The sequence below is a fragment of the Ursus americanus genome, chromosome 28 (assembly GCF_024610735.1).
Source record: "Ursus americanus isolate L20-20 chromosome 28, mUrsAme1.1.p, whole genome shotgun sequence".
Classification (NCBI taxonomy): domain Eukaryota; kingdom Metazoa; phylum Chordata; class Mammalia; order Carnivora; family Ursidae; genus Ursus; species Ursus americanus.
The window spans coordinates 29,641,797-29,669,374 of record NC_142154.1 but is presented as its reverse complement, the minus strand read 5'-3'; the positions used below and the strand labels follow the sequence as shown (position 1 = coordinate 29,669,374).

The 27,578-nt window shown below is 50.5% G+C and overlaps 2 protein-coding genes across 5 annotated transcripts in view; one reads left to right on the top strand and one right to left on the bottom strand.

Annotated features, from left to right (window-relative positions):
• Positions 1-2,196: 2,196 nt before the first annotated feature.
• Positions 2,197-13,740, bottom strand: STOML1 (stomatin like 1). Of its 3 annotated transcripts, none has more exons than XM_045795240.2 (7): positions 13,527-13,740; positions 11,730-11,836; positions 10,692-10,841; positions 10,177-10,380; positions 6,118-6,313; positions 5,493-5,705; positions 2,197-4,948 (listed from the first exon to the last, which is right to left on the bottom strand). In XM_045795240.2, the coding sequence occupies exons 1-7, from the start codon at positions 13,657-13,659 to the stop codon at positions 4,755-4,757; spliced, it is 1,197 nt and encodes a 398-aa protein (XP_045651196.1). In that variant the 5' UTR covers positions 13,660-13,740; the 3' UTR covers positions 2,197-4,754. The 3 variants fall into 3 exon arrangements, with proteins under 3 accessions (XP_045651196.1, XP_045651197.1, XP_045651198.1); XM_045795241.2 differs by having other exon boundaries at positions 5,493-5,702; XM_045795242.2 differs by lacking the exons at positions 11,730-11,836; positions 13,527-13,740 and adding an exon at positions 11,499-11,607.
• A 1,930-nt stretch (positions 13,741-15,670) lies between these two features.
• PML (PML nuclear body scaffold) overlaps positions 15,671-27,578 on the top strand; it is a 41,036-nt gene continuing 29,128 nt past the window's right edge. For both annotated transcript variants that reach the window (XM_045795230.2, XM_045795231.2), the window contains exons 1-2: positions 15,671-15,925; positions 17,886-18,352. In XM_045795230.2, the coding sequence (XP_045651186.2) occupies positions 15,791-15,925; positions 17,886-18,352 (602 nt within the window). In that variant the 5' untranslated portion in view covers positions 15,671-15,790. The remainder of the gene's footprint in view (positions 15,926-17,885; positions 18,353-27,578) is intronic.

Sequence of the window (27,578 nt, the reverse complement as noted above, 5' to 3'; positions counted from 1 at the left end):
CCCTCTCTTCCCTTCCAGAAACCACTCACTAGAAAGAGCCAGAAGTGTCCTCCTCTCAGCTCCCATCCCTCCCATACAGAAATCTCCCCAAGGCCACCTCCTCATCACTCTCATTTCAAGGTTTTGGGCGCACCACCAGGGGCTAAGCCCAGGCCTTGAGTGAGTGACGCAATGACCAAGATCTTCCCACCAGCCACACCTACCCACGTGTTGGTTAGGGCCCCAGGTGGGATGGACTATAGATTTCTTACCTTCGCCCAGATATCTACCCCATCTTTATTTCCTCCTTCTTTCTCCAGGGTAAGGGGTCACTCTGTTTGTCCACAGCTAATCCCTCCACCAGGCTCAGGTCCCATTCCCTTCTTGCCCTCCCTGCCCCTACCTCTTTCTCTCTTCCTACTGGATCTTACCTCTCACTTCCTTCTTCCAAGTGCCCTCCTCCGTGCCAGCCAATGCAATTAGACCAGAGAAAGCATCTTAAAGCCTTGATAGGAGGAGATGAATTTCACAGTTGCAGACCACTGTGTACGAAGGTGAAGTGTTCTAAAGAAAAATACGGCAAGTTAGCGAGGGACGAAATTCCCAGAGTTATCAATTGCAACCTCATCAGATACTATAATGGAAGGAAAGACCTTATTTATAGTAGTGTCAGAAAAGATAAAGTACTTTGGAACAAACTTAGGGAATGTTCAAGACCAATATGAAGAACATTGTAACACTTCTGAAGAACACAAAGGAAGACTGAAAAACAGGCCATGGTCATGGATCCGTAGACTCAGTATCACGATTGTGATTCTTTTATGCGTTTCTTCACACAATAATGTGACGCCAATAAAGATATCGACAAAAGAAGACACGTGCCCAGTAAGGATCTAAAAAGAGGCTCAACGTCATCAGTCACACCCACGAGAATGGCTAACAGTAAAAAGACTGACAACACCAAGTGTTGGCATGATCACTTTGGAACTGGTTTGGCATTTCCTTGACCCAGAAATTCTACTCCTAAGTGTTTACCCAAATGAAACATATGTCCACACAACGGCTTGTATATAGATGTTCAAAGGAGCTTTATTTGATAATCAGAAATGGAAAACTACAAATGAATAACTAATTGTGCGGCTCTCCATATAGTGGGAGACGCAGACAGTGAACGGGCATAAACTGCAGCCAGACAGGGTACCATGGATGACTCAGAAGCACTACAGGGCGAGGAAGAAGCTAGACATGGGAGGGTACCTACTGCATGCTTTCATTTGTTATGAAGTTCTAGAAAAGTGAGATTTAATCCATAGCAATGGAAGAGCGGATCAGTGGTGGCCTGGGGCTGGGGCTGGGGCTGGGGCTGGGGAAGGAACCCGTGGGGGAACTTTGTGAGTTGACGGAAATGTTCTGTATCTTGATTGTGTTGGCTGATGGTTAGTGTTCACATTTGTCAAAACACATCAAGCACTACATTTAAAATGGGTGCATTTCATTGTAGTATACTTTTTAAAAAGTAAATGCTGGGGGAAGATGGCAAAAACCCTGTGGTTTTGAAAACCCAAGTTAAAGAACAATAAAGAATTGGACAATAATAATAAAAACCCTGCACTGAGATGCAATTTTTCACTTACCAGATTGTCAAAAAATCCAAAAGTTTAATAACACCCTGTGTTGGCATGGCTGTGAGGAAAAGCACACTCTAAATCACTAATGATGTGGGTGTAAATTGGAATAATCCCTTAAAGAGGGCATTTGGGCAATACTTGTTAAATTACAAATGCTTTAACCTAGCCATTTCCCTTCTGGAATTTTAGCCTACAGATAAACTCAACCACAGGCGAAGCGTATGTTAAAGGTTATTACTACAGCATTGTTTGAAATAGCAAAACCCCCCAAATAATCTAAATGTCCATCAGTGCAGACAGGTTAAATAAATTATGATACATCCAAACAATGGAATCCTATGTAACTACAAAACACAGTGAGAAAAATCTCTGTGTGCTATTATGGAAAGACCCTAAAAGTGTAATGTTAAGTGAATAAAGCAACATTATATTTGCTATGTTGCCATTTGTATTTTTAAAAAAATTCAGAGGATTTATTTGGATTTTCTTGTATATGCGTTAAAAAAACTTCTGGAAGAATAACCAACAAACTAGTATCGGCGGATCCGTTTGGAGGAAGGTGTGGGAAATACGTGGATGGAGTCAGGAGTGTGAGGGACAATTTTAATAGTATGCATTTTTAATCCAAAAAATTGTGAATGACATGACTGTACCAGCTATTCAAAATTTACTTATTTTTAAAATAACATCAAAATAATACATTACACACACATCAGCGTGAGCATTTTACTTATCATTATTCACAAGGTTACCTTGAGGGAAAAAATGACATACAGCAAGTCTAGTTCAGCGCAGGCACATACATGGTACGCCATTACTGTTTTCTATCCCCTCTCCCCCAAATCCATGCACCTCCCCCCACACACACACACTTGAAGTTCCAGTTCCCAAAATTAGAGGCGCTCAGCTGCCTCTTCTGGCTGTGTCCTCGCAGGGGCTAGCCCCTCTGTGGCATGCTTTGCCCCATTTCTTTTCTTCTCTCATCACCTGCCCTGTGGCTGCAAGGGCATCACCTCCTCGGGGAAGCCTCCTCTGATTGACACTTTCTCCCTCCCTCCTCACACTCTAGCCCCGTTAAGTGCCCCTTGCCTTCCCCAGCAGACTGCAAGGGCTTCTCAGTCCTCAGAAGCCCACGGGCCCTTGAACCTATGGGAAAGAACTCCCTTTCTGGAGTGCTGGCCTCATCAAGGAATGAGTGTCCCTCAACAGGGGCAATTAGTGGCAGGCCTTAACTCCCCAGCTATACAGACATCCAGAAGATTCAGTTTCCTGTAAATGTCATGTTGATCCTCCCACACCCACAAAGATAATCTGAGTTTCGATTTCTCCTACGTTTTCATGATGAAGACATGGGGCTTTCCCATAAACTCCCGGTACACTGCGTGTTGCCTTGGAGGAATGGATGAACAGCTCACGCATGAAGCTCACAGTCCTGCAGGTAGGGCAGGCACCGATGCAAGGAACGGTGACGCAGACAGTGGGGAACAGCCCCAGTGTGGAGGGGGGCCCAGTGGAGAGCAGAGGCCCGTGCCCCACTAGGCCTGGAGGGTGGCAAGAGAGTGGCTGGGGGGGGGGGGGACGGGAGGAACTGCAGGGAAGGCGGCCTCCAGCTGAGGGCAGAGCGGGGGCAGCTGGCCAGGGCTCTGGCCCTCCAAGATGGGGGCCCTGGAGCTGAAACTTGAACCCCAAGGCCACGCAGTCCATGCTACAAGGACTTACCAGAGGAGGGGAAAGGCAGGCACTCACAGGAACAAAGGGGAAAAACTGCCAGGGCCTGGTGCCAGGGGAGTTGGAGAGGCCCCGAGGGGAACAGCCTGGTGCCAGAGGACAAGCCCAGGGCTGTTTCGCAAAGGGGAGGTCCCGATTTCTGTGGGTTTCTTTTTTCACAAGCCTTTCCAGGAAGTGAGATTCATTTCTTAGGGCTGAAGAAGTAAAAGTCCCCTTCCCAGGGTCCCTGGGGTTTGGGCTGAAGCACTGGAGCAGAAACCCACGCCGGGCTCCCAGGGCTAAAGCCCCAGCCGGGCCTCCAGGCCCAGTTCCTTCTGTTCCTTCCCTTCTTCTGCTGGAGAAACAGGGGCCCTGGGGGAAAGAGGACGGGGAGCTAACAGCAGCCCTGACTCGTCTCCTGAATGTGATCAGACTCCCCACCCTGCCCCCTTGGGAGGGTGTCTGCAGGACCAGCCCTGACACACCCATACCCTCTCTTTCCTGGTGAACCTCTACCCCAAAGAGGAACAGAAGAGCCCGCACCTGCCCCAGGGTCTCTAAAACCCTTGGCAGGAAGGGGAACTGTGGGTGATTCACACGCATATATTAAGGGTGCGTCAGCCTCCCAGCCCTGGTCCTTGCCTGGGTGGCAATAGGGGCATGGCCTCGGGGGGCGCCCCCAACCCACCCCCATGCCCCCACTTCTCTTCAATACATTGTAAACAGCACATTTATTGGTGGTTTGCAAACCTCTGGTAAAAAGCACAGGAACAGCAGGGCTCTCCTACATGCTGCCCTGGGCCCCAGCCTGTCAGGCATGCAAAACGGAGCTGAGAGATGAGCCAAGACATCTTCAGGAGCAGGGCCAGAGGCAGAGAAGGCCCCACGCTTTTCCATCCCCACTGCCCACTGGCCTGGGCCTAAACGACAACCAGGAAGGCAGGCCCAGCTCAATCCCCAAATCCCTGCCCTGCAGTGACTCTTCTTAGTGGCCGCCTTCCTTCTCCCCGACTCGACCACTCTGATCCCCACTCTGGAGCTGGGACCTGAGAAACATGCTTGGCTCCCTCACACTCGGACCAAACCCGTTGCGGTCAGGCTGTTTCTGTAGGCCCTGCCTCTCCAATCAGGTAGCCAGCAGAGCAGAGCAGGCCTGGCTCTCTTGTCATCACACTGTGTACCCAGCTCAGGCTGAGCATGCAGCTGGGGACCAGGATGGGCAAAGGCTTGTCCAGAGAAGCACTCGAAGTGAGAAGGGCAAGGCACCAGTCTCTCCCAGCCTCTGGTGTCTGCCAGCCTCCATTCACTGGCTCCTGGCTGAGCCTGAAACTTCTCAGGGCCTCAACAATCCAAGGTGTGGCACCAGTGCCACCTCCTCCACGATGACCCCTGGCTCGATGCCAGACTCGGGGCTGGGCTATAGACAGTCAGCCAAAGCTGCTACTTCAGGGCCCTGAGGACAGCCTCCAGCTTCATGGCCACGGCCAAGTCCCCCTTCACCTTTAGCCGCCCACTCATGTAGGCCCCCAAGGGCCGCAGCTCCCTGCACAGAAGGGCCCGCAGGTCTGCCTCCGCCATCTCCACCACCACATCAGGGGTGCCGTCAGGCACCCCGTGTCCTACCCTCCCGTGCCCTGTGGAGGGAAAGAAAAATTGAGCATTAGTAGGGGGACAGCTATGCAGCAGGGGGAAGACCCGGTTAGCATGTCCCACTGGGAGGAGTGGAAAGTTATAGTTAAGTGTTCAGGTTCTCATTCCCTGAGTTCAAGTCTTATTGGCTGTGTGACCACTCAGGGCCTCAGTTTCCAAACTGGTGAAATGGGGAGGACAATCATGCCGGAATCAGAGGCTCTCGGTGAGAAGCAGGTGAGATCGCGCACCGCACGTGCTCAGCACAGAGCCTGGCGCGCAGGAGGCCTGCACTGTGTGCGGGGCTCCGGCTGCATGCGGCGAGCTCAGCTATCGCAGTCGTCCTGCTCACGGGCACAGGGCAGGGAGACAAAGGCCCGGATTCTCATTGTCTGCCCATGCTATCTGAGCCCCTGGCTGCTATGGGTTCACTCTAAACTGCTGGCAGGAGCAGAGTGATTTTAAATTTAAATTTAAAAAAGGACCACGGGGAGCGGGTGGCTACAAGCAACCTGGCTGGGAAGGCGAGGGCGGAAAGGGCAGCGGCACCTGTAGTGAGGTCTAGGAAGTAGATGCTCTGGGTCCCACTGGGCAGGATGACATTGAACTGGTAGCAGGCCCCGACTTGGCTGACCAGGGCCTCCGACAGGAAGGGCTGCAGGGCAGTCAGCAGCCCCTCGGCCACGGGCTGCTTTGGGCTGGGCCCAGCACCAACGTGAGGGACAGGCTGCTCAACTTCACTCACCATCTCCAAGGTGTCTGCTGGGGGTGGCCAACAGGGTTGGGGAAGGAAGTAGAGAGAAAAAGTCAGTGTGCGGCCAAGGTCAGGCTTGCTGTGACCTCTGCACCTCTCATGGCAGTGGCCTCTTATTCGCCCTTCAGGCCTGAGCTCAAGTCCCTCCTCAGCTAAGCAGCAGCCCTTCAGCTTTCACCCCCTGGGTGCTGTCCCCTCCCCCCATGGAGGCTCCCGGAAAGCCTCTACCCACTCAGACAGCAGGGCTCTACTCACTGTCTCAGCTCCCGTCGGCTCCAGCAGTGGGCCGGCCTGAGCAGCTGGGCAGGGGTGCACTGCACGAGGTGCTCAGCTCAGTTAAGGGAACGGGGAGCAAAGCTGAGCCCGCGCAGGAGCTGAGCGCCCAGGGAGCACCTCCCCTTCTTCCCAGGGGCTCCTCACCTGGCCCTGGGGGTGAGGCACCTCCCGCCACAGAAGACAGGCCTCCTCCCAGGAAGTGGAGGGCCAGCTGCTGGAGGGTGCTGTCCAAGCTGGGCCCCGTTGGGCTGTCCTGGGGTGGCTGGAGCACGGCCTCCACTGCTAGTTCCACTCGGTCCACCTCCAGCCCCCAGGCCCTGGTCACATCATTGATTTCCAGCTGGAAAACAGTGTGCGGAGAAATGGAATTAAATCGACAAGCTATTCTGGGAGCACCTTCTTTGGGCTGGAGGCGCCACGGCCTCCCTCCAGGGCCAGGCTCCCTCCCGGGGAGTGCAGGCAGAGGGCAATTACAACCCAGCCGCTGACAGCCAGTGTGAGCAACTAGGACTGGGCCTGACCCCCTGGAGGTCCAGGGAGGGGGCAGTGATGCAGGAGGAGCGGGGTCATCCCAGCCAAAGAGGAGAGCAGGAAGAAGACTGCGATGTTGTGATTGATAAGAAATATGCATTTGATCATTCAACTGATAAAATATACTTCTATGTGTTTGTCTTTGCACCTGACTCAGCTCCTACAACCCTTGCCTGGGAGAAGACTGATAAAGGGGTCTTTTGTGATGGTAAGAAAGGTGATTTTTGGACCCCACTGAAGGGTGGGGACTGGCTGCCAGAGCACCAACTATGTGATTAGAAAGTTGGAACTTTCAGTCCCACCCTCAGTGATGACCAATGACTTGGTCCTCAGTATACAAAGAAGCTCCATAAAATTCCCAGAAGGACTGGGTTCCAGAGCTTCCAGGCTGGTGAATGCCAAAGAGCAGGGTGCCTGGGGAGGGCATGCAGCTCTGGTGTATCTCTTTGTCTGGCTGTTGATTCATATCTTTTATCATATCCTTTAATAAACTAGTAAGCGTAAGTGTTTCCCAGAGTTCTGTGAGCCACTCTAGCAAAAGGACCCAGGGAGGTCGCTGGAACCCCAATCTGGAGCTGGTTGGTCAGAAGCACAAGTAACAGCCTGGGGCTTGTGACTGGCATCTTTAGTGAGGGGTGGGAGGCAGCCTTGTGGGACTGAGCCCTTAACCCATGGGATCTGATGCTGTCTCTGGGTAGACAGTGTCAGAAATGAGTTGAATTCTCGGGACACCTACTGGTGTCTGAAAATTGCTTGGTGTTGTGTGTGTGGAAACCCCCTTCCCCACCTTGGAACTGGGTCCGGGAACCCCACAAGAAGGACTCTTTCAGGCAACAGGAACAGCATGAACAAAAGGCTGGACAGGAGAACCTAGACTGTCTGGGGAAGTGTGGGTAACCACGGTTCCATTTAGCTAGTCCCTCAAGCGTGGGCTGGGAGACTGGGGACAACTGAGGGCTCAGAGGTGGGTGGCTCCGGCTCACTTGGATTTATTCTGACACACGAGGAGCCTCAGAGAGGAATTTAGCAGGGAGGTGACAGCAGACTCCCTCGTTAGGAAGATCCTCCTGGCCTCTCTGTGAACAGTGGATTGAAAGGGGCTGAGGGTGGAGACACGGACCACGTGGGCCATTGTTTCAAATGCAGGCAGAAATGAGGCGGATCTGGGTGTCAGACGGAGAGGTGGCTGTGAAGTCAAGATATGCAGAGGACAGAGCACAACTCTGTCAACTATATTAAGCTACAGCAAGACACCAGGGAAACAAGCAGTAAGCGTGGCGGCTGCCCGGCTGTGCAGTGACGGAGGGCGGAGAGGGGCCGGCTTTCTGGTGTGGCCTCCCGCGTGGCTCATGAACCTGGTGCTCACGTGGACAGCGAGCACACAGGCAGACACACACCTGAGGGGGGCCAGGGGAGGGAAGAGGACTTTTTTTTTTTTTTAACATATTCAGCTTGAAGTGTCTATACAACAGCAACTTGGATAAATGGGGTCCAGGGCACAGGAGTAGGGCTGGAACAGGGGGCTGTAAATAATCAGTGTCCAGAGGCAGCAAGAAGCACAGCCAGATGAGTCCTCCCGGAAGGTCCTAGCCAAGAAGAGGCCACTGACGGAAACTTGGAAACCGAAAGGCAGGAGAGCAAGGAGTAACCAGGAGTGAGCTGGAAGAAGGAAAAGCAGAATAATGGAAGCCAAGGGAAGCAGAGGATCCGAGAGAGAGAGAGAGAGAGAGGGAGAGAGAGAAAGAGAGAGAGAGGAGAGGGCGTACACAGTCAGAGGCTCCCACCAGGTGAAGCAAGTGTAGGACTGAGAAGTGCTGGGAGCTAGCAGGAGGGAGGTCAAGTTGTCATCTTAGGAGTCTGGAGAAACCTAGATGGAGGACAGGGGTGGGCAGGGCCGGGGAGAAGCGGGGAGAGGCGGGGGTGAGCTGTTAGTGGCTGGGGTGCAGTCAGAGACAGCGCCCACGCACAAAGGAGAGGAGGGAGGACTACCGGAGCAGGAGTCGAGCCTGAGCACCGAGCACTGCCCACACAGGGAGGAGCCTCTGAGGAAGCACTGCTTGCAGTGAGGCTGGGGCAACAGCGCACATGGTGAGGAGGTTGAAGGGGTGACGCTGGAGTAGCTGAAAGGGTTCCTGTCCCAGTGTTTGCTCCCCCCCACCCCGAGGACGGAGAGGCCAGGCTGCAGCGGGGTGGGCAGTGGAGGGAAGCAAGCAGCCTGGGGGAAGAGTGAGCAGCTAAGGAGGGTCCAGCAAGGGAGAGTGGGGGGTCTGCGTCCCTCCAGGGAGGAGGAGGCAGAAAGGGACGTGAGAATGAGAAATGCACTCCTGATCCGGGGCTTCCGGGAGGCAAGCTGGCGTTCCTGGGACTTCTTTGTAACCACAGGCATTGACCCCACTCTACCAGGCGCCAACTCCATCTAGGCAACAGGCCCTAAATGACTAACATCCTGGTGTGGGACCGACTTCCCCAAACTGCCTCTCTCAGCTTTGTTGCACAACACGCCTGGTGTTCTGGCTTCTTCCCCGACTCGCCCCTGACAACAATAAGGCTGAGATCAGCTTTCTCCTCTGAAAAGTACGCTAACATGGATTGTGGTTTCATAAATAAAAGCTGTTATCAATTTGTCATCAATTGTAGAAGACGGAGCACTGAATTGAGGGGTAGGGGGGCGGGAGGGCAGGTGATCTGGCTCTGGGCCAGCTCTGCCCTTGACCATGGTTCTTGGGGGGTGACAAATAACTTCTGAGCCCTTAGCTTCCTCCCTCCAAAATTAAACCATAACATTGGCCCTCTCACAGCAAAAAGTAAAGTGGGTACACGTGGGCAGCAAGAGGACTTGTAAACTCTGAAACACCCCTGCACGTGAGAGCTAGCGTCACCACGTGGCAGCGTCGCCTCAGGAGCTTCTCTCACGGGGGTGGTTCACTTCCAGAAGAGACTGGGACCTCCGGGACTGGCATTACCCCACCCCTCCCATCCTGGAACCCCAGGACCCCAGGGGCAAACAGAGCCAAGGGGACTAAGGGGACACCTCACTCAGGGTCCACCGGGACACGGCAATAAGCCCAAGGTGAGTGTAGGGAGCAGGGGACACGCTGCCATGTGTGACCCATGCCACATTTCCACCCCGTCCTCTCACAGAAAGGATGCGAGGGGAATTCCGGCGTAGATAATTACTCACACATGGAGAGGCAGGAAAAAGGTCCAAATGCCCTTGTGTCTCTTTGTTCTGTTCTGAACAAGGAACTCGAAGCTCCCAAAATGCACACGCTGCCCTGTGGAGCACGGAATTCCCCAGGTGACTGTGTCAGGAGGGCCCCTGCTCCTTTCACCCACCCACCCGCCTGTGAGGCCCAGTGTTGTCATGGCAATGCCTGCAGAGCAGTGAAGGAAGGGTAAAACCGCAGCGGTTAGGCAGGGCCCCAGAATCTCGGTCAAGCCACTCCTCTCTCAGGGCCCCTGTGCCTCTCCAAGACAGGCCTATCCAAGACCACTATGGTCTGCACCCATCTTCTGTTCCTCAGTCCCACCCAGACTGCTGGCTCTTCCAAGGTTGGAACATACGGTAAACTGAGGCCCAGAGCAACCTGGTGCTTTGCTCCAAGTGCCCTGGCAGGCAGAGCCAGGCCCAGGAGCCCACCACTGACCTCTACCATGTGAGGAGCTGCCTACCAGGAGCTGGTCGCTGATCTTGAGCTTCTCCATCTGGATCTCCCGCAGAGGCCTCTTGAGCAGGGCCTTGGTCATGGCATTCTGGGCCGTCATGCGCGTGGCCATGTTCAGGTCCTTCACAGTCATCACAGACAGTACCGGATCCCAGATGCGGAACTGGACATCGGCCCCCACGGACAGCACAGCCCCATCCTTAGAGGCTAGCTGTTGGGGGAGGTCATGAAAGAAGAGACACTCAAGGGGCTGGTGCTGCAGGGAGGTCAGGCCCACCAAGACCACCCAGCTTAACCCACCCTCCTGGTACCTAGCTCCTCAAGGGGAAAATCATGTCCCCAAGTGCATGTCATTAGGTGCATTGAGCAAGGACATCCTCCCCGCCTCCATCCTCAACTTTCTGGTTTCTTCCGCCACCCTGCACTGATGGCTACTCATACACCAAGGTACTGGATCCCACAATCACTCTGCACAACCCCCCCCCCATTCCCTCTGCCCGGGGGAGCCAAGAAGCTCCTCACCTTGCAGGGAGGGACATTGAAAGCTCGTGTCCTCAAATCCACCCGCTGAAAAGAGTCAATGAAGGGCAAGAGCAGAACCATGCCAGGCCCCTGAGGGGTGCGGATCCGGCCCAGTCGAAACACGATCATCCGCTCATAGGTGGGCACAATCTGTTCATGAGGGTGAGGAAAGGGGCGAAAGTACTGGGCCGAGGCTGACAACAGCGTCTGCCCAGGTACTCCGCTCCCCTCTCTCTCCTTTGCCTTGGTCAGTGTCAGCGATCCTTAAATCTTTTTAGAAGAGAAAACCAAAGCTCTGAGAGGTTAAATGATTTGCTCAAAAGTCACACAGCCCCCAAGTGAAACAGGCAAGATTTGAATGCAGTTCTGAATGACTCTAATCCCAAGCAAAGGGCTTTGTCAACTTTAGGAGTAAATAGGTCCAGATTGAAAAATGAAGGCCCAGACAGGCAAAGTGACTTGCCCAAGGTCACACAGTATTTGTTTCAGTCGCAGTTTTAGGACTAGGATTTAGCACCTTCTAAAGTCTTCCTTCCAGACCACACCAAACCCAAAGGCTTTCTAGAAGAGTTGACTGTTGCCTAGGGCCACACAAAGGGAACAGCCTGTCTGGGCTTCTAACTTCACTGTAGCTCTCAGATATGATCCCTAAGTATAGCTCACGCTTTCCCCTCTATACCAGCCCTTGCTAAAAACCAGGCCTGAATTCCTATTACTCATTACCTGCTGGGCCAAGTGGAGTATTTTTCAGTTCAAATTTAGGCTAACCCAAAGAAAGGAAGATGTGGCAAAGATATGTGTGTGCACCTTAAAGCCAGTGTCCAGACCCCAGGACTTGGGGAGTTTGGGAAGGCTTGTTTACCACTCACTGGCTCCCAGTATGACTTTGGACAAGCCTGAGCCTGTTTCCTCATCTGAAAGATATGAATGAACAATCCTGCACCAGACTGGGAGGTGATAATGTAATTTTTAGGGGAAGGGGACAGAGGATGGAGAGTGGGGCCCAATCCCCCTGAAGTCTGACCCAGCCAGCCTTACCTTCAAGGCAAACCAGCCAGAAATGGGGAAGGTGATCAGTAGCAGCAAGAACCCCAGGAAACTGATGAGGCCGTGGCAGAGGTAGGAAGGCCAGCTCTGAGGCGCATCTGGGGACAAGAGAGCAGAAGCGGTCAAGGAACGCCAACTGGTTCTGGCAGGAGTGAAGTTGGTCAAGTGCACCTTTTGCCCACCTCCCCCTCCAACGGCTCGTCCCTTCTCAGGGGTCTCTGTTGCCTGCTTCCCTAATTTCTGTCTTTAGCCAGATGCTAGTTAAGCATGTTCCCTCCTCCCACACATCAAAACTAATCTGCCTCAAGTCCCACCTCCACAAGGCCGAGTCTCTGCTAGGCAACAGCCATTAGATTTGAGAAGCCAATCCATGTGATGCTCTCCTCACCGGGTATCTGGATCAATTCTCTTGTGTGATATACAGTGCCTCCCATACCTGGCACAGAGCCAGGAGCACCCGGGCATCTGTAAACACTGTGCTGGGCTGAACTCAATGCTGGTGGTAGAACACATTCCCTCCTCTACCAGCAGCCCCAGAAGTGTGCTTTCAGGGCATCCTTTTGGAGATAATGCCTTAGCCTAAAGGGATAAAGCATTAATGGCTCAGTGGGAACCTGTGAGAGGAAAGAGGTTCTTCCCTAGCTCACAACTCACCTTCCACCACCACCACCACCCCGGGTCCTTTAATGCCCTAAGGACTATCAAATGCTTTACTTGAAGTCCCTTGGGTAGGAGGTGGGAACTAAGAAGATAAGCCTCATCTGAGACAGAAGTCCTGGCCCCTGGAGAAACAAGAGCCCAGGATGAAAGCAGAGCTGAGAAAGCCCCAGAATCTAGCACAGCTATCCTCTGCTCTCTTTCCCCTCCCAAGCCTGGGCAGGAAGCAGACAGGAGTTTTTTCTCAGTCCTCCCAGGAACGCCATGCCATCCGGGCTCTCCAAGCCCCAGGGCACTTTCCTGTTTGGCTCTGACCCCCATGGCCCCTGCAGGAAAGGAAGCCTTGGAGAGGTCAGCTGTCATTACAGGAGAGTCAGGAGAGACCAAATCCTCCAGTGTTTGCTTGTCAGACTGAGGTATGTGGGATCCGGCCCCAGGGCCAAGGGAATCCCTCAAGGCTCTGGAGCAAGAGATGACCAAAGCTGACACAACAGGCAACTGAGGGCCTGCCCATATCCACCAGGAAATGGGCAGATGCTTAAGCTTCAGGCACCTAGAAGTAGCCCCCCTGGGATGAAGATTCTGCCATTTCTCTGTGGCCAAACCTTAGTGCGCTGGTTACCTCCCATGCCTAAATTCTGGGTTCTTTCTGGTCAAAATGGGAATTTGAGGCGGCTCTTGGGTGGCCCAGTCGGTGAATCTGCCAACTGCAGGTCTCTGCTCAGGTCGTGATCTCAGTCCCTGAGATCTGGCCCCACTGCTTGAGATTCTCTCCCTCTCCCTCTGTCCCTCTCCACCCACCCTACTTCCCTCCCTCCCGCTCTCTCAAATAAAGAGATAAATCAAAATGGGAACTTGAAATCCCTTCCCAGGCTTAAAGGGCGGATAAGTGCCGGGAGGAGAAATGAGGGGATGAGGCCTGTTAGAAGATGAGAGAGCTCCGAGCCCGCAGCCCAGTAGCCCTAGGGAGGGCGGATGAGCGCTAGCATCCCCACGCCCGGTCCAGGCCCTTCTCCACATCGTGGCCACTCTCGGTGCCTTCTCTTAGGGTGCGAGGGCGCCAGACCGGCTGACTCCTGAGGGTACCAGGCGGTCCCCGCCCCGGGTCCGCTGTGCTGGGTGGCCACTCACCGGCCCCCGGCCCCACGCCGCCCCGCTCCGGGGACAAGCAGCCCTTCTGCGAGCCCAGGAACCCGAAGCTCGACTGCTGGAAACGGTCAAAGTCCCCCAGGGGCAGCGCCCGGTACCCGGACCTGCCGAGCATGGCTCTTGACAGGGGCGCGCCCCGCGCCCCCCCGCGGTGCCAGGCCAGAGACGCTGGCCGCTACCGGGCCCGCCCCTGCCGGCCGCCGCTTCCGGTCTCGCTGGCCACGGGCTCAGGGGGCTGCGGCTAGCCGGGCCCAGCTCCCGCCACCCCACAGCGCCCCCTGCGCCGGGAGGACCGAGCCCGCAGGAGTCGTGCCTCCCTGCTCCCGTCTGGCCTTGGAAAAGGAGCTGGAAGGCAAGGGCAGCTTTGTGAGTGGGTTCTCAGGAGCCGAATTTCCTCCAGAATCAAGGAAATGCTACCAGCCTTCTCAGCACTCCCGCTGCAAACTCACATACTGGGGTGGGAGTGTGTGGGATGTCTTATCTAGAATTGGGGTTTCTCCTGGGCATGGTCAGCAAATTTTTCCTCCTTGTGTCCCCACAGCCTCGCTAGCCTGGCACAGAATGATCTCAACACTTATTTGTTGAATGAAGCCCTAGCCAGCCTCACCGTGGTCAAGGTGGGGCGGGAGGGCCTGAACTTTGGCACAAAAAGAGAAATTTCATGTGCAGACCTCAGGGAGCGCAGCAGAGTGAGGAAGGAGGGGATAGCACAGAGCATCCCTGAGCCGGCCCTCCAGAGCATCACAAAGGTCCAGAAACACCACACCTTGATCCAGAGGTAACTTGACCTAGAGGTAACTTGCCTCTCCATGGCTTGAGAAAATCTGAAGGTAAATGGTAAATTTACTCTGAGAAGCACTGATTTTCAACGTGGAATTGAGGCAGGATGTCTTTCAAAGTGAGCAAAGAAATTAGTAAAGCTTTCCTTGTCTCAGCCACATGCCAGCCCTGCCTCCTCAGACCCGTCACACCCCCAGATGTGACCCTTCCTAGGTCCCTTCTGCAGCTGCTGCTCACCATCTTTGGCTTTTCATAGTTTGATGGCCTGATTCTAAAGCCCTGAGGGTACTGATCAGGCTGGAGGGTAGGACAAGGCCCCTGAGGCCTCACACAGTCCTGGGAAATTGGCCCTTCCGGCCATTCCCTTTCCCCACACAGCCCAGATGATAAGCTTTACAAGAGCAAGGTCCCATCACCATCCCTAGTCTGCTCCAAGCCGGAACTGAGCACAGAATTGTACCCAGCAGTTAGCACAGTGGTTGGGATGGTTTGATGTTTGAAGCCAGGGCCTTTGGCTCAGTGAAGTTGCCTGGAGTTGTGTTTTCTTCCCTCGCCAGCTGGGAGCTGGCATGCTTCTCCTCTGACCAAGAGCTAACTTGCTCTCTCCTCACTGTCTTCATACCTGCTCACCAGCTCTCCCCCTTCCCTCCCTGCCCCCTCTGCCTCAGACTCACCAGCCTCTCCAACTTCCTGTTCCCCTCATCTCCACCTAGTGTCCGCCCAGAGTGTCTCTGACTCAGATCCTTCCTCTGCATCCCACAGTCATTGTCCTAGACCAGGCCACCTGTCCTAGTTGTCAGAGTGACCGTCCCAACATACATGCTGGGTCATGTTTCTGGGTTCTAAACTCAGTCTCTGTCACCCATAGAACTGGTCCATCTCCTTAGCCCTGATCCCGCTCATGGTTCCCCTCTTAAATCTGAAAATAACGAAAACTAGTTGTTAAACAGACTCTCCTGTTTCAAACCTCCAGGCCTTCGCACGTGCTGTTCCAAGCGCTCCCCACCCCACCCCAAGTTCCTTCAAGTCCCAGCTGAGGATCTCCTCTCCCGTCAGTCCCTCTACTGTGTGAAAACCTCTGTTTGGGTAACTGCTCTTCCATTAGACCTGGAGTTCTTGCAAAGCAGGGCCACCTGTGGCTCCTCTCTGTGCCCGGGCTCAAAGTCGAAGGCGCCCTCTGCCTCCCGCCCGCTCGGCTCCGCCACCATCCCTTTACCCCCAGCGTCTTGTCTCCTCCCAATCCTCCCTCCGCCTCTGGGCGTGTCTTCCAAGCCCTCCGCCGGCCTCTCCGCCCCTAGCACCGCCCCTCCGCTCTGTCTCACTTCCTCTCGGGAGGCGGGCCCTGAGTGAGCACCGCCCCTTTCGGACAGGCTGGGGAGACTCTGGCGTCGGGCGCCTGCCTCTCGTTCCGCTTCCCCTCCCGCCCCCGTAGCTCAAAGCCGAGAATCGAAACTGTGCTGTGATCCATGCAGCAAGAGCCTGCACCCGCCCGATCTCCAGGTCCCCAGCAAGACCCCGCACTGCCCCACACGCCCACCATGCCTCCCCCGGAGTCCGTCCCCGAAGGCCACCAGCCCAGCCCCAGCCACAGCCCCACGGAGGTACTACTGGGTTTGGGGAGATGGGGTTTAGGCTTTGTTGATGTGCTACGATGCGGGGAGAGGTGGGAAGGGAGAGGGCAACTTGACCAAGGACCTTAAAGAGTGACAGAGAAAACCAGACTTTGGGTCCTAACCCTCTTGGCTGGGGTACGGGTACGTGAGAGTAGAAAAGGTCAACAGGATGAGTTAGGGGAGCCTCTCCGGGCTGGGATTTTCCACGAACGGGTGCAAGACGCTGAGGGTCCGTGACACTTGGGCCTGGACTTTTCTGCCCACCCTGGCGACTCGCCCCCTAAGCCCCCTGCACAGATTAGGAAGAATGGCGGGAGTAGCCTGTTGCCCAGGCCTGAAGCCAGGGGCATGTCCCAGGTGTGGAAAGCCAAAACCCAAGTTCCCAGATCAGAAAGTGGGAAACTGGCCCAGACGAGAGAAGTGCCTCGGCTAAGGCCTCAGAGCTCCTGTGGTGGTTTCTCTGCTAGGATACCTCCAGGATCCTTCTCTTGGAACACCCTGCGTGCCCAGCCCCCCCTTCTCTCCCCCCCCCCCCCCGCCCCACCCCGCAAGGGGCTTACTAGGTCCTCCTCCTGGAAGTTTGCCTCAGTCTTCTCCTGGACAAACTCCCCAGCTGCCCTTCTCCCCCAAAGGAGCTGCTTACATCCCTTGCTCTATGTTCTCCCAGGCCCTTTGGCTCCCCTTCATGAAAGCACCCTCTTTCAGGAACTTTTATTACTTGCATTATTACAACTAGGAGTAATATTACTTAATTATTAACACTCCTCATGTGCCAGGTACTGTATTAAGCGCTTTTTATTTTTATTTTTTTTTTTGCTGTAAAATATCCATAACATAAAATTTACCATGTTTTTAAAGATTTTATTTTTTGTAAGTAATCTCTACTCCCAGTGTGGGGCTCGAACTTACAGCCCAGAGATCAAGCGTTGCATGCTCCCCCGACTGAGCCAGCCAGGCACCCCAAAAACGTCACCATTTTTAAGCGTACATTTCAGCAGCATTAAATACATTCACAATGTTGGGTAACCATCAGCACCATCTATTTCCAGAATTTTTTTTCATCATCCCCAACAGAAACTGTACTCCATAGGCGGTAGGTAGCTCCTTATTTCCTCTTTGTCGCAGTTGCTGGTAACCTCTACACTACTTTCTGTTGCTGTGGATTTCTAATCCAGATGTCCTGTAAGTGGACCATGCAATACTTATCCTTTTGTGTTTGGCTTGTTTTGCTTAGCATAATGTCTTCAAGGTTCTCATAGCATGTATAAGAATGGCCTTCCTTTTCATTTTATGTATGTATGTATGTATGTGTTTACTGGTAAAGATTTTCTTCTTAAGTAACCTACGCCCAACGTGGGGCTTGAACTCACAAGCCCAAGATCGAGTCACATGCTCCACCAACGGAGACAGCCACTTTTGTTTATCCATTCATCTACTGATGGACACTTGGGTTGTTTCTACCTTGTGGCTTTTGTGCAGAGCGGTGCTTTGAACATGGGTGTACAAGTATCTGGGTACTTGTTTTCAGTTATTTTGGGAAATATATCTAGGAGTAAAATTGCCGGGTTATATGGTAGTCCTCTGTTTCACTTTTTGAGGGGCCACCAAACCACATTAAGCACTTTATGTGCTGTTACAGGAGACACACTTAATGGAGCTCCCTTCTAAACCGAGTCCCAGGAAGACAGGGATTTAGCCTATCCATCCGTGGATCTCAGGGCCTAGTCCTGTGTCTTATGGGAAGTAGATGCCCAGTACGTTGTGGAGTGAGAGCAGGAAGGCCTGAGTAAGTGGGGGAGTGTGGTCCTGGTAAGCCAGGTTTTGTATCATCCAGCGACTGCGTGGAATGGAATATGGAGTCCCACTCCCACCTCCAGCCTCGGGAGCCGGTCTGGTGGGTGGGGGCTCCTGGATTTCAGGCCTCACCCCCACCTCTCTGGTCCCCCAGCAAGCCTTTGAGGAGGAGTTCCAGTTCCTGCGCTGCCAGGGCTGCCAGGCAGAAGCCAAGTGTCCCAAGCTGCTGCCTTGTCTGCACACGCTGTGCTCGGGATGCCTGAAGGCGCCGGACATGCGGTGCCCGATCTGCCAGGCGCCCGGGCCCCCAGGCGCTGACTCACTGGCCCTGGATAACGTCTTCTTCGAGAGTCTACAGCGGCGCCTGTCGGTGTACAGGCAGATCGTGGACGCGCAGGCCGTTTGCGCCCGCTGCAAAGAATCTGCGGACTTCTGGTGTTTCGAGTGCGAGCAGCTCTTCTGTGCCAAGTGCTTCGAGGCGCACCAGTGGTTCCTCAAGCACGAGGCCCGGCCCCTGGCGGAGCTCCGTAGCCAGTCGGTGCGGGAGTTCCTAGATGGCACGCGCAAGACCAACAACATCTTCTGCTCCAACCCCAACCATCGTCCCCCGATGCTGACGAGGTGAGCCCGCCGGCCCAGGGTGGGGTGGCACATCCGAGAGCCGGGTAGAAGGTGAGGCGAGCAGAGATCCAAAGAGTCACACAGCGGGGAATGTGGGGTAAGGAGCTTCTGGGGTCTTGGAAGTCAGTGTGTGGTCCGCAGACTAGCAGCATCTGGGGCCGTGACCAGTTTATGTTATCCCATGCGAATGGATAGTAATCGTTAACAGTTTCTCCCTGTAATAAATAATGCTGCAGAATCATCTTTACACACTTATCCAGTAATTTCTGCAGGGTGAATTTTGAACATGCCATTGCATTGCAGGGGTATAAAAATTTTACTCTTCTATACATGTTACCAAGCTGCCCTTTAGAAAGTCTTACAGTGGAATTTTCCATGGCATGGCCATGGAGTGTGGGTATATGGTTAGATTCTCAATGAGATGCAGGTAGTTTCTGAAAAGTCAAAACCATAGCACCGTGCTATCTCAGAATGTCTGTATGGAAAAAAAATTGAATCCCCTTAAAGTTATTTTTATTGAACAGCAAAGGATTTTAATTCAGTATTTTTGATAATACATTTGTATGGTTCAAAAAATTACACAGTTTGTAAAGAGAGGGGGCAAAGGCTCCATTTCACTCTGCCCCCATCGGCTTAATCCCTGCCACTTCTCCCTCCCCCATTCACAGTTCATCATTGTTACCAGTTTTGAATGTCTCCAGGGTTTCTTTGTGAATATATGCACAGGTAGGGGTATATAGTCTTATAAAGTCTAAGTTTCCCCTTTTTAGCCAAAAAGGTTAGCATACCTGTGTGAACTCTTCCCGATCTCAACAGATTGCTCCTGTAAGGTTCTTAGGGGTGCTCCTTGGGGATTTGTGTAGCTAAGTTATTCTTTGCCCATTGGGGACACACTCAGAGCTGCATTCTTCCTAAAACTGAGTGTGGCTTGCTTCCTGCTCGACTTTTACCACCTGCTCTACCAGAATGCCTTTCCAGCACATTCCTCAACAGACAGACATCAAAATTGGGATTTTCTCGTTTGTTGTTAAGATTCAGATTTAGTGGCTTTTTATATGTTTATTGGCCCTTGTTTTTTTCTTTCATTCGTGAATTGCCTATTTAGGCCCTTTGCCTGTTTGGGTTTTTTTCGTCAAGAAATTAGTCTGTAATTTCAAGAGCCACTAACAGTGCAAACGTTTTCTCCTTTCCACCTTTGTCGGTTCATTTCCTGTGAGGGATCATGTTTAAGTTTTTCGTTTTGTAGAATCCAGCTCATTCGTCTCTTCCTGAATGATGTCCTGCTTTGATCATTCTAGGAGAGATTTTTTTTTTCCGCAGGCAAATGTTAAAAATATTTTCTTATATTCTGTGTTTTTTTTTTTAAAGATTTTATTTATTTATTCAACAGAGATAGAGACAGCCAGCGAGAGAGGGAACACAAGCAGGGGGAGTGGGAGAGGAAGAAGCAGGCTCATAGCAGAGGAGCCTGATGTGGGGCTCGATCCCATAACGCCGGGATCACGCCCTGAGCCGAAGGCAGACGCTTAACCGCTGTGCCACCCAGGTGCCCCTCTTATATTCTGTTTTGATAATCTCATGGTTTTATGTTTCTAATTGAATCTTTAATTCATATGGAATTTATTTTTCTTTGTGGTATAAAGTAGGATTCCTCACTTTACTTTTCTCTCCAAATGGAGAGCTGGTTCTCTCAACAACTTTTATTGGATAATCCACTCTTGCCTTCATCTCAGATGCCCTTTTCATCCTGTGCTAAATGCCCAAGTAATCACGGGTATGTTTGTAAATATCTGTTCTGTGCTGGTGATCTGACTGTTCCTGTGCTAATCCTTACTGCCATAGGGAATTCCGTAGGGCAAATTCCCATTCTTCTCCAGAAGTGATTTTGCTTTTCTTATGTTCTTACAGTTGATGCAGTTTCAGAATTTACATATTCATTGGGATTTTGATTGAAATTGTCTTAAATCTGGGGAGAGTTGTCCTCATCTTTGGTTATATCTTTTGAGTTTTATATTTTATGGACATACCTCTTGAACTTTTAAATTATAGTTAAATTCATAATACTTAATGACCCTGTGAATAAAATCTTTTTCCATTACCATTTCTAGCTGGTTATCATTAACATCCTCTAATTCTCTTTTATTATATTAGCCATCTGATTGAGCTCTTTTATTCTTGTAAGTTTTTCCAATTGATTCTTTTGGATTTCCTAGGTCAACAAATCGTGTCATCTGCAAATAATAAGAACTTTTTTCTCGCCAGGATTTACACCTGTTACCCCCCTGTAGCTTTGTTTTATTAGCTAGAACCGTCAGAACAATACTGAAGAGTGAGAGGAAGTGGTTAGAAAAGGCAACTTAAAAAAAAGAAAAGAAAAGAAAAGGCAACTTGATCTTATTCCTGGCTTTCATGAGAGTTTTGCTTATTTACTACGCTGTTTATTATTGGCTTCCTCAGATAATTTTACAAAATCACATTCATTAAGTTGCCTCCCACTTCTAGCTTAAGAGTTTTTTGTGGCTGCTATGTTTATTTTTAACTCAGGGATGGGTGTTCTTTGGGATTCTATGAAGGTGTCCTTTGACCTTTCAGTGCGATGAATTAGATAGCAGTGATTCTTTATGTCGAGGCATTTTTTTTTTTTAAAGATTTTATTTGTTTATTCGACAGAGAGAGACACAGCCAGCGAGAGAGGGAACACAAGCAGGGGGAGTGGGAGAGGAAGAAGCAGGCTCATAGCGGAGGAGCCTGATGTGGGGCTCGATCCCGTAATGGCCAGGATCACGCCCTGAGCCAAAGGCAGATGCTTAACCGCTGTGCCACCCAGGCGCCCCTCGAGGCATTTTTTTGACTCACAGGAGGAAAAACCCTATTTGGTCCTAATATACTATTATTTTAATTCATAGCTAGATTCCATTCAGTGCTGTTTTATTTTGGCTATTATCTATATTTATAAATGGGATCAATTTTTATGAATATTTATGATCTCTTTCAAGGTTTTTGACCTATTTTATACTAATCTCTTTCAGTGAATTTGTAAGCTTTTTTTTACATGGTAAACACACACACACACACACACACACACACACACACACATACACACAGATTGCTTAGGACAGTGCCTGGCACATATTAAGTACTAAGTCAGCGTTAAATTCCTATTCCTGTAATTGCTCTGCTCTGCTCTAGAACAGCTAAAGAACATACATAGTTTGGGTTTATAGAAGTTTCTTGAGAAACTATCTGAAACTAGTACTTTTTTTGAAGAGTAGATTTTCTCCCTGGTATTGCTCTGTTATGGGTCTTGAGTCAGATTTTCTGGAAAATTTTCCCATTCATCCTGAGTTCTTAAAAATCTCCTTTATACCTCTCATGGTGCCCCCTTTCTTATTTCTAAGCAAGATGTTAGTAGCTTACAAGGAGTCTGATGTAGGGGTTGGAGTGGGTTCCTCTCTAGGTACAATGGGCAAGGCTGGTCCAGCCAAGAGGGCAGGATTCCACTCCTTTGAGCAAGGTGGATGGCTTCAAAAATTGCGTAAAAATCATACACAGAGGGCCTTCTGGGTGGCTCAGCTGGTTGAGCGTCTGACTCTTGGTTTGGGCTCAGGTCATGATCTTGGGGTCGTGGGATCGAGCCTGCGGTCAAGGTAGAGTCTGCCTGGCATTCTCTCTCTCCTTTTCCTTCTGCCCCTCCCACCCCCTACCCCCACTTGTGCTCGCAGGGGCGCACGCTCTTTCTCTCTCTCTCTAAGTAAAAAACTAAAATATTTTTTAAAAAATTATATATAGACACTCACAATTCACATTGTTTCACAATTTGCCAGTGGTTACTGGAAACCCTCAACTTCTGTTTTCTGCACAAAACTTCAGTGCCATAAATAACCGACAGCTTTCTTCAGGTCACAGTGCAGTAATAAACCACTCCATCCTTTGACGCAGAGCTGAGTTAGGACTCAGGTTGGGAAGCAGCACCTGAGGTGGCTTTAGACTTAGAACTCAGCCTGGGAGTGTCTGCCCTGGGGCCACTGGCATCCATGAATCCACCGCCATTTCCATGGAGTACATTTTTTCAGCCTACTTCCTCCTACGTGGCAGGCCGACCGCTAGGCACTGGGGTATCGCTATGAACAGATATAGCTTGGCGCTCTGTGAGGTCACAGTCTGGTAGAAGAACCAGATCTGCAACTAGCCCTCAAGGCTGTCAACTGCCAACAGGAAACCTACTCACCCTGAGCTTGTGTGATTTCACCCTGTCCTCTACCTTGCGCTTCCTTGCTCGTATCTCTGCCCGGCACAGGGCTCACAGCGGTGTCTGGGCTCTGTCAGTTGTTAAGGGCAGAAAGCAGGAGGAGTGCAGGCACAAAAGCGAGTCGTCTAGAAAAGACATTGGCTGGGGGAGGCAGCTTCCAGGAGGGTGTCACATTTAGCCTGATACGTAAGAAAGGACAAATGGCATGGGGGGCAGGGTGGGGTGGGCCAGCAGCAGGTACAAAGGCAGAGGCACCAGCAAGTCTGCTGCATTTCAGGAATAAAGGGTATGCCTGAAGGCAGGGGCTGGGAGGGGGAGCTGGAGGCAGACATGGGGGGCTTGGAGTTAGGACTCTCTCTTTTCATTTCTGGGACGTAGAATGGTCTCAGCTTGCTCTTTCTTCATGCAGTCCTTGTTTTACCAGTGAATGGCCTATAGAACGTACTTTGAAGGGGACCCTGGAGGGGTTCTGTGGGAAGCCACTGATGGGTATTAAGGTAGAGGGTGGGAGGGTCAGATTCTCTCTCTGCACTGTGGTTCGGTGAAGCCGGTAGGTTTGGGAGACAGGAGGCCAGCATTTGTTTGTTTGTCTGCATGCTTATTTACATTTCACCCCATTCCACAAAGAATTTGAGGAGATTGACCACCATACTGTTGGGTATATGCACCCAGCAGAGACTGAAGCAAAGAATCTGCACCAGGGGAAAGGGAGCCCCATTAGGAGATGGAGGCCGTGGTCCGGGTGGGATGAGGCCTGCAAGAATGCGGAGGGGGAAGGCTGGGGAAAAGGCCCAAATCTCACACTCCCAGGGCCTGCCTGACCTGGACGTCAGGGGGACTGCCAGCCTTTCCATCATGTGTATTTGGGAGTGCTGGGGAGTGCCTTCCACCCAAGAGTATTATGGGTCTAGGACAGCAGGTGGAGCTGAGACCCATATCTGGGTGTCAGATCCCAAAGCTTGGCTGGACGGGGTAGGGGAATTAGTTCAGGGCCATCAAAGCTTGTAGCCAGAAAGCATTTGAATTAGTTGAGTGGAAAAAACAAAAGACCTATTAATCCAGTTTGAAAGGTGTGATGAGATCATATACTGGGGATAGAGTTCCCAAGACCGGAAGTTGGAATGATTCACGACGGGTCAGGGAGAAGCAGGCTGGACAGCCCAGGGGAAGGTCCAGGGCAGAGGCGGACAGCGTGCAGTGGCAGAGCTGGTGGCAAGGAAGGGCTGCTAAGTGAGAAGGAAATGGAAAAGACATCCTGATGGGCCATCCTGATGAAAGCCAGATGCCACAGGTGCCAACTCTAAGAAGCCCCCTTGACCTCATGAACGAAGCCAGGTGCTTCCCGAAAGTTTGCACCACAGGTGTCTGGCTGGCCTAGTCCCGGCCCTGCCTGGGCCTTCCCGGTACCCTCTGTAGGAGTTACCAGTAAATTGCATCTTCTTGGGGATTGATGATCTTACTGGGATTGAGAGCTGGTCCAGGAGCACCACATGGACAGGAGGAAGCCTCCTGCCAGGAGTTAGGGCACAGTCAAAGAATCCATTTCTAAGTTTTTCTATGAACTCACCAAGGGACTTGTTTTCATCGTCAAGAGCAACTGCTTTTCATTTCATGGTGGCAGGTGGGGTGGAGGGGGGGAGCTCGAAGGTAGATTTGGTTGAATGTGTGGATAAAAGGACATGCGAGCTGAACCTTGAGGAGGGTTGTCTGTATGAGTTCCAACTGAAACAAATGTGTAAATCAGTAACAAATTTTTATCTCGTGGCTTAAGCGAAAATGAATGAATGGCTTCTGTAAGAGGTGAAGAGGGCTGTGGCTGGCTTCTGACCCTACTTGATTAGATATTCAAATTTTGGCACCAGGACCTATTTTCTCTGTATTTCTGGGGCCGTGGCTTTCCTCCAGGTCAGCTCCATTCACAGAAGGCTTTCTCCCTGCGGCGTGCCAGGTGATTACAGCAGCTCCAGAGGCCCTTGTAGGCACCCTCATCCTCAAATCCAGCAGGAGGGAGCAAGAATCGCTTCCCGAATTCTAGGCCTAGTTTGAGTGTGTTTCTGACTGGATCAGCTACCTGTCTGTGCAGGAAACAGGTTTGAAGCCAGCCTCCAGTGAAGCTCCCCAACCCCTTGGCACCTGGGCAGTCCCTTTCCAACAGAAGCATTCCCTTTTCCTGTCTGGGCAGAGAACGGGCACTTCTGGTTGGAGTTAATATACATATTGTTAATATAAAAGTACTTGCCTGTCTTTTGAGCTGTTTTTTCCTGGGTTGTCATCTTAATTCTCATACCTTCTTGAAAGATTATTGAGGAACAGAACTGTTGCCATTGTACAAATGAGGCAAGAGGCCAGTGCGTTAATGGGAGCTAACCCAAATAGGAGAGCTTGTCTGAGCCAAGGCCTGAACGGGTGCAGGGTTTCCTGACTGCAAACTATGTGTGCCTTTCCTGGCACTGCTGGCCTCTCCGTTCAGCCAGTCCTCACCTCACAACCAGGCTGCAGTGCAAAGAAGGAGTCTGCAAGTTGCTTGTTTAGAACTCAGAGTGTTTTTTTTCCCTCAGAAGTGGATTATTAAAAGGAAGCATGCTACTGAAGCAGTAATAAATTTAATTTCCCTTGACTTTAACAAAAGCAGAAGATACTGAAATAAAATTGGACTTACTGAACTTCAAAGAAATATTTCTTCATCCTAAAATGTTTCCTGAAATACCTAAGAGTAAAATATATATATATATATATATATATATATATATATATATATATATATATATATATATTGCTGATACATTAAAGAGGTTGGAGTCATTATAGTTTGTTCTTAATGAAACACTTCCCTTTTAGACAGTAGTAATGGAGTCTCTGCTGAAAGAGATCAGAATGGCCCACTCCCATCTACCTATCTTGGTTCTGTTAAGATGGCTCTCGTGCATGGCCCTGGCCCTTGTACTTTGGCACTCCTTCTTGCAAATCCTTTCTTTTGATTCAGCTCTTAATTGGATGGATGTTGTCAATAAGCAGTCCAAATTTCTAGAGTCTCTTGGTATTGAAAACGTCTATCAGCTGCCGTTCTGTTTGAATGATACCTTCGCTGGGTATAATATATCTGGGTCACACTGTTGCCTATAGAATTTTGTAGACTGCTGCGTTCTCTTCCAGCATCAAATGTTCATGAGGAGAGGCCTGAGGCCAAATTTATTTCCTTTTTCTGTCTTGATACCTAAAGATATTTTCATTCTTGAAGTTTATTAATTTAACCAAACTGTGCTGGTGTTGAGCATTTTGTATCAAATTATTCTGGAACCCGGCAGGCTCCTTCAACCAAAAAATTCTGTTTATTTCAGAGGGCCTGGGTGGCTCAGTCAGTTAAGCATCTGACTCTTCATTTCAGTTCAGGTCATGATCTCGTGGTAATGAGATTGAGCCCCACGTCGGCCTCCAAATCAGCGTGGAGTCAGCTTGGGATTCTTCCCCTTTCCCTCTGTTCCTCCCCCTGCTCATGCATTTCTCCCTCTCCCTCTCTCTCTCTCTCTCTCATAAATAAATAAACAAAATCTTAGAAAAGAAAATAATAATCCTTCTCTTTATTTCAGTGAAATTTTCTTACTCGTTCTCTTTTTTCCTTTTTCTTTTCCTCTTCATTTTCCTCTTTTTCCTCTATCACCATCACTATTACGATTTTTAATTATTTCCAGGTTTTTCCAATTCATAATCTTAACAGTATTACTACAGTTTGGGGGGAACTGATGTATTTAATGATCACCGAATGAGTAATGAAGATCAGAACCACATGTGCATTCAGGGTTACATAAAATCATTTTGTACACGTGCTGATGGAAGTACTTGAACTGTCAACAGTGTTTGCCGCACATAAGGAGTTACTGCCTGTGTTCTGTTTTACCAGCTTCTATTAACATTTAATGATTAACTTTAGTCTTTGAATTTTGTAACAAATTCCTGCTTTGGCGTCTTTTACAACTTGGATTTGTTCTGCCAAAGCTGTTGGAGTTCAGGATCGGTATGACTGAGTAGAAGAGCTGCCTCTTTGTACCATATGTCACTGCACTCATAGAGTATTAAGTTATTGCTAGCTTAATCATCAAATAGTGTTTTTCTCATTCATGGCTTTAATTAATCGATTCTTTTAGCTATTTCCATCTCTTTTGCCATCTCCTTTACTGAAATTAGATCAGATATAAAGACATATTTATTTATTTGTGAAAGAGAGCACTCGCGAGGGAGAGTGTGTGTACATGCAGGGGGAGGGGCAGAGGGTGACTGAGCCGAAACCAAGCATCGGATGCCCAACCAGCTAAGCCACTCGGGCACCCCGAATTGGATCAGATTTAAATAGTTTGACGATCACTGTGCTTGTCCGTGTGATAAACCTTGTCTTGTTGTCATGCAGCATTCCCTGGCACGTAAATTCCTATCTCATCCATGTTCACTAGTATTCAATACTGTATAATTATAGTGCATTATTATAAAACTCAGTGAATTCCCCCAGGTTATCTAACATTATTCCAAAAATTGACTCTCCTTTATTAACATTTAACTCATGTGATGGTTTAAAAATGTCTTAAACATTAAAATTAAAAAAAAAGAAAGAAGGGGGTAAACAGAAGGGGGAATGAAGCATGAGAGACTATGGACTCTGGGAAACAAACTGAGGGCTTCAGAGGGGAGGGAGGTGGGGGAATGGGATAGACCGGTGATGGGTAGTAAGGAGGGCACGTATTGCATGGTGCACTGGGTGTTATACGCAAGTAGTGAATCATGGAACTTTACATCAGAAACCAGGGATGTACTGTATGGTGACTAACATAATATAATAAAAAAAATTTTTTTTTAATTAAAAAAAAATAAAAAAATTAAAAGCTAAAAAAATAATAAAAAAAATAAATAAAAATGTCTTGCACTTAATACCGTTTTGACTGTACTTCTGAGGGGTGCCCTTGTCATCATCTCAGTGTATGATGCTTA